Source organism: Sinocyclocheilus rhinocerous, unplaced genomic scaffold (genome assembly GCF_001515625.1).
Source record: "Sinocyclocheilus rhinocerous isolate Xijiao unplaced genomic scaffold, SAMN03320098_v1.1 scaffold1306, whole genome shotgun sequence".
Classification (NCBI taxonomy): domain Eukaryota; kingdom Metazoa; phylum Chordata; class Actinopteri; order Cypriniformes; family Cyprinidae; genus Sinocyclocheilus; species Sinocyclocheilus rhinocerous.
This window is the reverse complement of record NW_015630031.1, coordinates 146,260-157,638: the sequence shown is the minus strand read 5'-3', so window position 1 is coordinate 157,638 and position 11,379 is coordinate 146,260. Positions and strand designations below refer to the sequence as shown.

At 37.0% G+C, this 11,379-nt stretch overlaps 1 protein-coding gene across 1 annotated transcript in view; it reads right to left on the bottom strand.

The window, feature by feature from the left end:
- Positions 1–11,379, bottom strand: part of LOC107739810 (vang-like protein 1) — an 85,144-nt gene that overhangs the window by 16,171 nt on the left and 57,594 nt on the right. Inside the window, exons 4-5 of the mRNA XM_016552013.1 lie at positions 6,494–6,925; positions 5,585–5,760 (exon numbers count right to left, since the gene is read on the bottom strand). Of these exons, the coding sequence (XP_016407499.1) occupies positions 5,585–5,760; positions 6,494–6,925 (608 nt within the window). The remainder of the gene's footprint in view (positions 1–5,584; positions 5,761–6,493; positions 6,926–11,379) is intronic.

The following is an 11,379-nucleotide window of genomic DNA, read 5'->3' as shown; positions in this document are numbered from 1 at the left end:
TCTGCAGGGCTCCGGCCCTCCAGGAATTGAGTTTGAAACCCTGATCTAAGTGAACATCTAATCTATGTGCAAAACAACATCTAAATCACTGATTCAATGACAACATCAGTGATTTTTACCCACAGAGATCCAAGTACTGATACTATTGTGTTTTTAGGAATAAAAACATATTTATGAACACTTTGTTTTGGGGTTGTAGTGGTTCTCACATGGTGCAAAACTGCAATGCTGAGCTTTAATGTTGCAAAATTTCAGCACTGTTATAATTGAGTATCCAGGTACCTATGATTTTCCTTTCTAGAGTACTTTATCTGTGATTTATAGTTTTATTTTATTATCTGAGAGTTGTTGAAAGTTATCTGATTTATATTAATTTATTGCTAGGTGTATTGGATCATATTTTGGGTTATAATTGGAAAAATGATAACAGAGAACAGTTGATTACATTTGAAATAAAATGTTATCAATATTAAATGTTTATTTGTAAAATGTTTGGAAATTTTGCATACATTAAAGGGGTCATTGGATGCCCATTTTCCACAAGTTGATATGATTCTTTAGGGTCTTAATGAAAAATCTATAATACCCATTTCCTTTTTGGAAAGCTCTTAAAAGTCGTTGTTGAAAGTTATCTGATTTATATTAATTTATTGCTAGGTGTATTGGATCATATTTTGGGTTATAATTGGAAAAATGATAACAGAGAACAGTTGATTACATTTGAAATAAAATGTTATCAATATTAAATGTTTATTTGTAAAATGTTTGGAAATTTTGCATACATTAAAGGGGTCATCGGATGCCCATTTTCCACAAGTTGATATGATTCTTTAGGGTCTTAATGAAAAATCTATAACATACTTTGGTAAAAATTTAGAAATGGTAGTGTAAAACAACACCCTTTTTACCCTGTCAAAAACTGCTCTGTTCACATTGACCCATTTCGGTGCATGTCCCTTTAAATGCTAATGAGCTCTTCTGTGGGGTGACAAGCCATTCTCATGAGACTGTAAACTTTAGCCGCGAAACTTGCTAACTACCACATTATTAGGAAAGAAAAAAAACCTTATATTCACTTCTTCTGTAGGTGAAGCTGGATCACGAGTGATTTGTGCAAATATAAACGCATTTAGGTAGATCGGGGGGCGCATTCCCTTCAAAAACAAAAGTAACGTTAATCCACTGTGTCTTCAGCAGCTCAGATGTCGGGAGTAAATGACGGCTGCTATGATCATTATTACATCCAACAACAAAACACCTCAATCGCTTAGGAGACATTCTTGTCTACACCTGCTCCGGCATTGAAACAATGGTGGACTGTGTACAGCTCACTCAGGGCAGGTCTAAGGTAAAACAATCAAGGTTAAAAGGTTAGTTCACCCAAAAAATTAGCCTGTGACTCACGAAGAAAGTCATATACACCTAGGATGCCTCGGGCTAATTTTCATTTTTGGGGGAACTAACCCTTTAATCAACAATCGTGGGAGCGGCCTGTGTTTGTGTGACGTCACACAGCCAAGAATCTGTGAACGGCTTAATCTGAGAAAGGGGTTATGATTTTTGGAGATTTAAAAAAACTACTGGGTGGATTTTTATCATTATAGGGTGGTTGTGTACACACACTGCCAAGACACATTTTAGTTCAAACAACATGTAAAAGTGAATTTAGCATCCAATGACCCCTTTAATAAAAGCTGTATAAAATATGCTGTATTAAGAAATGTATTCATCCAAATAAAGTAAATCATGTAAACACAGTGGTTATATAGTGTTTTTTACAGGATTTAAGTTGGTCTGGAAATATGAACCCATGCATGAGATAAAAAGCTAGTATTCCAATTAAAAAAAAGCTAGCACAAATCAACCCATTATTATGGGTTAAATGAAAATGAAAATCATGTGTTTGAGTTTTGCTGCTGTGGGTCTCTACGGGTTTAGTATGTCATTCAGAAAAATTAGTCAAACAAAACAGACTTTTCAAACTAGACGTTACTTAAATGCAATGCTGCTTTACTGGAAATCATGTGTGCTTTGGGTTTATGCCAGGGGGAAACATAGTAATACAGTGTTGTTCATGTCTCCCAGACAGAGGAGAAAATGACACACTTGGCCTTAAATCAGGATAACAGACTCCACCAGCTGCTAAGTGTGAGTGTGTTTGGGTCACTCAACACAGCGACAGTTATACTGGGACCAGATGCCTCAGCCAGAAGCTTGTGTGATTTGTTAAGCCATGCTAACCTGATTGTAGTGAGCTTGTGCTTGATCATGGCATGTGCTTCCTATTTACATGCATGCTACAGATGCTCTACTGTCCACCCTGAGGATGAGCAGACACCTCACCACACAAAAGACACTCAGAAGGAGAGAAAATAAAAGGGAGAGGTGGCCTACTTCATTTCAGAAACAGGTTTTTGTGCCATTGGCACTTGCTAAGTGTTTTAGGATCACTTTTTTTGCAGCTGATCTGAGACTAGGGTTGTAATGTTTTCAGGATGTCAGTATGAATATAAACAAGCCATTGGGTGTGTAATTATAAAAACATGACAGCATCCATGCCAGACGCCTAACAAGAAAAAAAGATGCCTGAGCTACAGCTCTAATAATGGTGACAAAGTAGAGCAGAACAGAAACACCAGGAAGAGCTTCAATATAAATAACATTAGAGGGAAAAAGAAAGGATGTGTAAATCTGAAAGGCTCTATTTGGCACAGATGTATTGGAGTTGGAAATGATTAGCTATCATATTTGCAGACAAGAAAAAGGAGGGAGAATACAGGATGAGAATATGAAAAGAAATAGGGAGACACAAAACTGAAAATGCAAAGCACAAAATAAAGGTTTCAACAATCAATCGAAAATAAAATGCACCACTGAATCCACGTCCATATGGTTTCAGAATATTATAAACAGTTAACCCAAAAAATGAAAATTCTGTCATCATCTACTCAACCTCATGCTGTTCCAAACTTGTATGCATTACTTTCACAAAACAAAATATTTTGAAGAACATTAAGGATCATCATTTAATACAACGGACTTTCATTTTATGGAGAATAAAACTGAGACCATTCATCTTCTTTTGTGCTCGACAGAAGAAAGAAATGCACATAAGTTTGATTCTTGATTGCTTTTTTCCAAATTTCTGCACAATCTTGTTCTCAAATATTTTGACCCTCAATGACCCCACCATATAATGGAGAGAGATTACAATGGAAACGAGACGTCATAACAACAACCTGGAGCAATGACTGAATCTAGCTTGGGGTTTGAGTGCACAGAAAACAGTGCGTAAGTGCTGAATAAAGTTCTCTTTTGTGCTTGAACAGATTAAAATCATTTGAATGCTTATACTGACAAGACTTAAAAAACACTGGCATTAAATTCCGTGACAAGTCAAAAATAAAGTTTTCGAAAAGAATTGCAGGAATTGTGCCACTGGTCTTTTCTCCCTCTTTCTCAATTTTTAAACCTTATCTAATAGTGTAAAACGTAATGTCTACCTGTTGTGTTAATTTATACTGGACATAAAAAATATATATATATATAAAAAAGATTTTATACATCTATTAAATATCTTCCTAAATGTTAATCTGCTGGCATGATGTTCTTTCCTAACTAGCAATGAGCTTCATTAGCTTAAAATGTCCACCCTGTTTAACTGCATTATAAAAATGTCATGTAACAGGGTGGACAAATTTCCAAGAATGTGAAATATTTGGTCAGGATAATTAGGTCATACTAGCCTGAGCTTGATGACATCATGTATACAATACTCCAAACACTCCCACAGCAGTGAGCTCTCTATGGTCATCGTCTCTTTCATGGGCTTTCTCAAAATTAATTTTGAAATGTAATATGCAAAATGGCAATGCAATATGTAAAATTGCAATGTATTTCTGTATTTAAATGTACATTTTCCCATATATATGTACAACATTTAGTGCAAAATGAAAATAAAAATTCAATTATATAATTTACACTTGCTATTTCCTACACTAGTTTTAATATGTAAATCAAAAACATATTTGAATGGTTTACAAGTAGCAAAATAAAAATTAAAATGTACTACCCAAATTGATTAGATGTGTTTAATGTGTCCAAGCAAAAACTGTAGCAAAATTATTCTTAAAATGCTGTTTTTCCTAAATGCATTTAGACTTAGGGGTAGGACACTTGGGATTACATCATAATACCGCGTGATAATTTTAGCATAATGCAGAGAGAATTTCAAAATGCATTCTGAGCCAAAGGTGCAGCAAAAGGGTAGCAAAATGCTGATTTCAAAATGCTGATTCTTAAATGCATTGACACTTAAGATGTTTAAATTGGATTTTCATTAAATACCCATGATACATGTAGTTTAAGTCAATTGTTACATCAAGGCGGGGTTCGGCAACAGGACGCACAATAGGTCAATATTCACCATGAACCAAACGCTTTTCACCTGCCTCAAGATCTCTTACTGTCTACACTACGATTGATGCATGAGATCAAACAGACAGTGCAATTCTACACTTATTTACCTATTTGCCACCATACCTTATATTTTTAATTCTTCTCTTTTAATCCATAATAGATCGCGCGTCCCGAGGCACCTAAGCATCGCGCCTGCCTCAACATCTCACTGTTTGCACACCGAGTGATTCAGGTAAGCAAATAGTGTAATTCTACATTTAATTACCACCTTACCTTATATTTAATTCCTCTCTTTTAATCCGTAATATAGCGTGTGTTCCGTGGCACCTAAATGTCACGCGCCTGCCACAAGATCTCGCACTGTTTTCAGCCACCGGACACTGCGATTGATGCCCGTGATTTTGAAGTTATTTCACCTGGGCTGTGGCATGTTCTGTGACAGCTGTGCCTAGATCTGACTGGTTAAGTGTCATCTGGGGCAAGCAGAGTAGCAGTAGCACAATTTTCTGTATGGTCACATGCATCAATTGGAGTGTAAACAATGAGAAATCTTGAGGCATGCGCAACGCTTAGGTGCCACGTGACGTGCGCTCCATTATGGGATAGAAGAGAGGAATTTATTCCTGTGATCAAGGCTAAATTTTCAGCATCATTACTCCAGTCTTCAGTGTCACATGATCCTTCAGAAATCATTCTAATATGCTTTTCAAGAAAACATTTTTAGGGCATTGTTTTTGTATAGTTGATTGTTGTATTGGAGTAATGATGCTAAAAATTCAGCTTTGAAATCACAGGAATAAATTACATTTTAAAATATATACAAATAGACAGCAGTTATTTAAAATAGTAAAAATACGTCACAATATTACTGCTTTTGCAGTATTTTGGGTCAAATAAATTCAGGCTTGGTGAGCAGAAGAGAATTCTTTAAAAATCTTACTGTTCAAAAACTTTTGACTGGTAGTGTATAAAGCGTTAAAATATGTTTTTAATTTGCATATGATCAATTTGCACTAAATGTTGCACATATGTTTGGGAAAATGTAAATTTAAATACAGAAATATTATTGCCATTTTACATATTGCATTGCCATTTTGCATATTACATTTCAAAATTAATTTTTCATAACTACATAAATCTAGCAGTTTAATGACAGTGTTCTAACCTGAGTTGACCCAAGTTATAGTGTTGTGTTGCTCCATCTGTGGAGCGTGTGACACACAGAGAGAAGAACGGCTGTAACTGTCTGAGCTCCAGCAGCACGATGGCCAGGTAGTGGATAAAGAGCAGAGCGTCCACTAGTGAAACTGCATACTGCACAATCCCTTGGTAGTCCTCATCCTGGAACAGATAGAGAGACTGTCAGTGACTGTTTCATAAAGTAGGGTAATATGAGAATTAGCTGGTACATAACATTACTGGAAATGTTTCTCTGTGATATGTTAACATGTTGATATTTTAAAGTAACAAAGTAGAGGGAATTGGGACTAGATGGGACAGAGATGTTTTTGGAGAATGGGCCATGCTAATTAGCTTAATATTTTTAGTGTTGGTGCAGTTAAGCCCAAAGTACACTTCGGTTTTTACATGTAAAAGCAGCTACACTGCTTGTCTTTTTTCAGTCAGCCACATATTTTAACTGTAGGTGATTTTATTATTATTTAAACCTCCACATCTTCTCTTATTTAAAGTTCATCCCTGACTGAGATTTATATCAAAGTTTAAAGTAATGGAGCAACAGGATTAAAGATAATATATCTAAAGTGCAATTTAAATCCAGGTTAAAAATGACCTTGATTTAATCTAAATTTAAGATTAATCCTCATTACTGCAACTGACCCTTAGTCACAAATATGACTCCGAAGTTAGTGTTAGAGTTAGTCTGTTTTGGACACCACTGACTTTGTATGGACAAAATAGCTGAATTAAAACATTCTTCAAAATATCTTACTTTTTGTTGTGCAGAAGAATATAAAGGTTTCATAAAGGTTTGAATGACAGGAGGATGAGTAAATGATTACAGAATTTTCATTTTTTGGAATAATTAGGCAAGTAGGCACACTATTAGCCTCACCTGTGAGTCCAGGATGCGTACTCCATAAAACAACCAATAGGAAAGCACAAACAATAGCACCAATGTGGCTAGTAAGGCTCGAAAGATGAAGATTCTTGGCAAACCAGCCCTGGGTGGCCTGAAGAATAGAGCCCACACTGCCAACAATAAAATCAGCAGTTTAAATGCCACAGATATAAAGAGACCTTCACAGGCCGTTCCACAGGCTGTCAGTCTATCAGCCCAGAGGAGGTGAGGCAGGATAAGGAAGGCAAGTGGAGTAAGAAAAACCACAAGTCCCAGGATGACAGACAGAGCCACATTTAGATAACGTTTGCAGTCCAAGCCCACGCTGTCGTCGAGGTCTTTGCTGATGCGAACAATGTCCTCCTGAGATAGAGAGTGTTCTGAGGTGCCAGTGACAGCTGTCGTAGTCTCACCCCAGTTATCATCCTGGAAAGAAAGAGGGATGAGGGCATGGGGAAATAGAGAGAGATTAGACTCAAGTCAAGTGCATAGTTCAGCATCATTAGCGTATAAGGAGGGGGTAACCAATAGGACGTGACAGATTTGAGCAAGAGAGATTAATAAACAAGGTGAATCCTCCTTCAACTATTGGCACTTTTGGCCTTGTGGACTTTAGGTACATTTGCCCAAAATACCATTTCCACACTTGCATGTCATCCCTGTTGAATAAACCAGCATATGTTGGTTAGGTATGTTTTGAAACATGGCTGCTGGTTTGCGGTGGTTTAAGCTGGTCCTTAGCTGGCCATAAACTGTTTTAAGCTGGGCATGTGCTGGTCCTAAGCTGGTCCTGAGCAGGAGCTAGTTGTTTAGGACTAGGGCTGCACGATAAATCGAAAGCACATGATGGAGATTTACAACTAATCACAGAACCGGCTTTACTGACGAGATGCGCATGACAAGCGCATGCGATTTATCATGCAGCAGCTTAGGACCAGCACATGACCAGCTCAGGACCATCTTAAACAGCTCAAGACCAGCTTAAACCAGCTCAAACCAGCAGCCATGGTTCAAAACATACCTAACCAGCATATGCTGGTTTTTTCAACAGGGATGGAAACGATGGCCATGGAATTTTTGAAACAAAAAGGCAACTGTTTCTGTTTTGCCAAGGCTAATAACCCATTTGCATAAGCTGACTGAAAGAATTAATGTTTTCTGATTTTGGACAAGAAAAATATAATAAAGAAAAATGAATGATGAAAACATTGTAAAACGTTTCCAAGTCATTTTAATGTACTCTTTATATAGGAAAATGTTAAAGGGGTCATATGATACCTCTGGGGCATAAATTATTTTGTGTATTTGGTGTAACAGAATATGTTGACATGCTTTAATGTTCAAAAAACACATTACTGAAACCATGCCTTCTTTCTTTGCGTGCACATTTGGGTGCATTATGCAAATATTTCCACATAGTGAGGTAGATATGTGGGGGCGTGTTAGAACGAGCCGTTTTAGGGGGGTGTGGCAGAGTCTTAACTTTGATAAAGAATATCTCTTTGGTTTTGAGACTTTAGTCTTTGCAACTTCAGGGATCTTATCTAAGCACAATCACCTTGTAACACTCCAAAGAGAAAGGAAAACTTGAAATCGCATCATATGACCCCTTTAAGTTAATAAAAATCTACCTCTGGGGCATAAAAAGTGTCCCAAGTTGAAGAGACTCCGATGTATTGATTTACTTTGTTCTTGCAGCAATCCTTAACCATAACATAGTCTGTTTTAGTCAGTTTTAAGCTGTACAGGAAGCCAAACGCTCAAGCACTATGAGCACTGCAATACTGAGCTGGGGAGTGTATCCTGTACAACGTCGTAACACTCTGCTTAAACCACTGTGATGATGCACTGCTGGACAAATTATCTGGACAAGACTGTTTCCCGAAATCATAGTAACATGGTCACAATATTTAAACCCACTGAACTGGTTCCACCAATAGTAAAGCAACATAAAGCAGTGATGCAGTGATCTTCAGGATTACCAGAAACTTCCAAGCAAGTGTGTTGGAGCTAAATTCTGCAAGAGATGTAGTCCTCCAGGAGAAGGACTGGACACCCCTGTCTTTGAGTTTTTGTGTGTATCTGACAATAATTTACTGTAGTGAAATGGTGAAATGCTGGTGAAGTGACTCTCACAGCAGCTCTGGAGATAAAGTTCATGTGTTCATGCCCTCATATAGTGAGATGACAGACGAGCGTCACACATGCTTGATACTGAGACACACACAACATGCTTCAAATTTACGTAGCAGTCAATTGTGCTTCAGTATTCACGGATACTAGTTCATATTGGGATTTAAATTTGATTAATTGTACTTTTAATTTATTAAAAGTACAAAATTTGCTGCATTCTTTGACATTTAAAAGATATCATCAAATGAACCAAAAAAGATAAAAGCACTATAATCAAACTGCTTCTAGAAGCAAAAACATTGACATAAATGTCATAAACAGAATCTTGTTCTAGCTTAGCTACTGGATCATAGCTTTGTTTACTTTTCCTCCTTGCTGAGTATAATATAAACAGCCTACATTTATGAGATCACATCAGCACACGCTGAACCCAGAAAGAGTCACTGAAGCATTCAGCGCCTCAGGCTAAAGTGATAGCGGTGTGGTGAATAGAGGAGTGCAAGGGAAACTGAGAATGGTTGTCTGTGTATTCATATATGCTCAGACAAAGAGATCTGAAATTAGCATGTTGGTTTAAATAGTCTGAGGAGAGCAATGTAATTCAGAATTAATTATATAAAATTCATTATCTGTGAATACATAGGACAAGAGGTTTGGATGGATGTGATGGAAAATCCATGGCTGTCAGGTAAGACAGCAGACACATGACTGTTAACCAATTACAAGGACTTTATGAAAGGTTTTGTAGAACGCATAGGAGAGTAACAGAATAACAAAGAGTAAAATACAGTAAAAACAAACAATAAATAAGTCAACACCCTATTGAACAGCTAATCAATTTAGCTTTATTATCGTTCTATAATCATTTAATGTATTATCTGTTTATCTATTATAGATCTTAACTATTTTAAAAAGATGTGTAAGGGAGCATTTCTAACAGTACAAGGAAGTGCATTCCAAAGCCTGATATAAATTTGATGAGCTGATGTAAATGTAGGTATCATCAGCATAAAAGTGATACCCTAAATCATATTTCTTAAAAATTTGCCCTAGGAAGCATAAAAATAATAAAAAGCACAAGACAGATCCATGAGGGACACTATGGCAGATCTGTTTTCCAGGACAACAAACTGGGAAGTGCTGTGGACGGACTCTTTTGACGAGAGATGCAGGAATTCATTTGGTGCATCGCTCACAGTGCATGGGTATTCCTTGTGGCTAGCCGTTGAGTGTACATTGGTTATATACTCATTATTGAGATGGATGGTGGGATTAAATGAGTGCACTCGATAATAGATAGAGCAGGATGTATAAAGCAGGATTCCATAAAGGGATGAAGTGATATCGAAAGATGAGATATGGGGAGGGAGAAAGAGTGCCAGGCTTGAGACATTTGAGATAAAATGTGTATTAATATAACATCTATAACTAGAGTACTGTAACACGAAAACATACATTAAATGACTGGATTCCTTGGAGAGGAAACTATATAGTGCGTCTGGGGTTGAGAGACACATTAACATGGTTTCCACAAGAACTGCAGAGTATCCCGACTAGACCACTGGGAGCATATGGACTGAGAGCATTAAAGTTTGTAGAACAATATTTTAGTTTTGGCCTCCAGGCCAAGATTTTCAAAGACCTTTTTCACAGTCAGTTTTATTTCAATATCAATGTTGACTTTTAAGGATATATATATTCTAGATATACTGTAGTACAGGGGTTGGCGAACCTGTTTGGCATAAGGAGCCAAAAAAAAAAAAACTTTATCACTGCAAAGAGCCACACAACAGATATGCAAACAACAGTATATCACAATAACTTATACGCCTAATTACATAACGCAATAGTTTTAATGGATTTAAATCAGCCTACCTCCTTTTGATGGATGATAATACAGTGAAATGTCCAAAATTCTGGAAAACGATCATCAGCTTTACACAGCCCTATAAGACCGTTCTCAGATCCCAACATGGCTGGAGCTCTGTCCGTGGCTATTGCTGTTAGTTTTGACAACTGCAGATTTGCTTTCTCAACAACAGTCATCAATGTGTCTTTCAGATCGATGCCACGAGTTCAGCGGCACAATGTCAAGCAGCTCTTCCTTAATTGTGCAGTCTTCTGACACAAACCGTACAAATATTGCCAATTGTGGCTTGTCTTGAACATCGCAAGGCTCATCCAACACAATGCTGAAATTATGCTTAAAAATGCTTAAAATGCGACAACGAAGTCTGGCATATCAAGCAGAATGGCTTTCCATTTCTTTCAACAAAAAAATATAAATCCTCCCATTCAGATAAAAATGTTCTGTGCTCATCTTCGTATTTACGCTTAGCTGTACGCTTCCCTGACTCTGCCATGACGATTGATACTAACGAACTTCACGTTAATCGTGTGTCAACTGGCTAACGTATGTTAAATCGCGCGAGAGGTTGTGTGAAAAAAAAAAAAGAAAGAAAAGAAATAATAATGCATATTGAAAATCCAAATTAAATTCGGCAAATGCATTTAAATACATAACCCTTTATTGCAAAATTATGTTTTGACATTTTAAAAATAAATTGGGATTGTAAACACAGAACATGTGGATAGATTGAAGAGCCGCACAAGAGCAGTGAAAGAGCCGCAAGCGGCTCGCGAGCCGCGGGTTCGCCACCCCTGTACTATATGCATGCAAATAGAATTTAATATGCTTACACACACACACACACACACACACACACACACACTATTTATATATATAT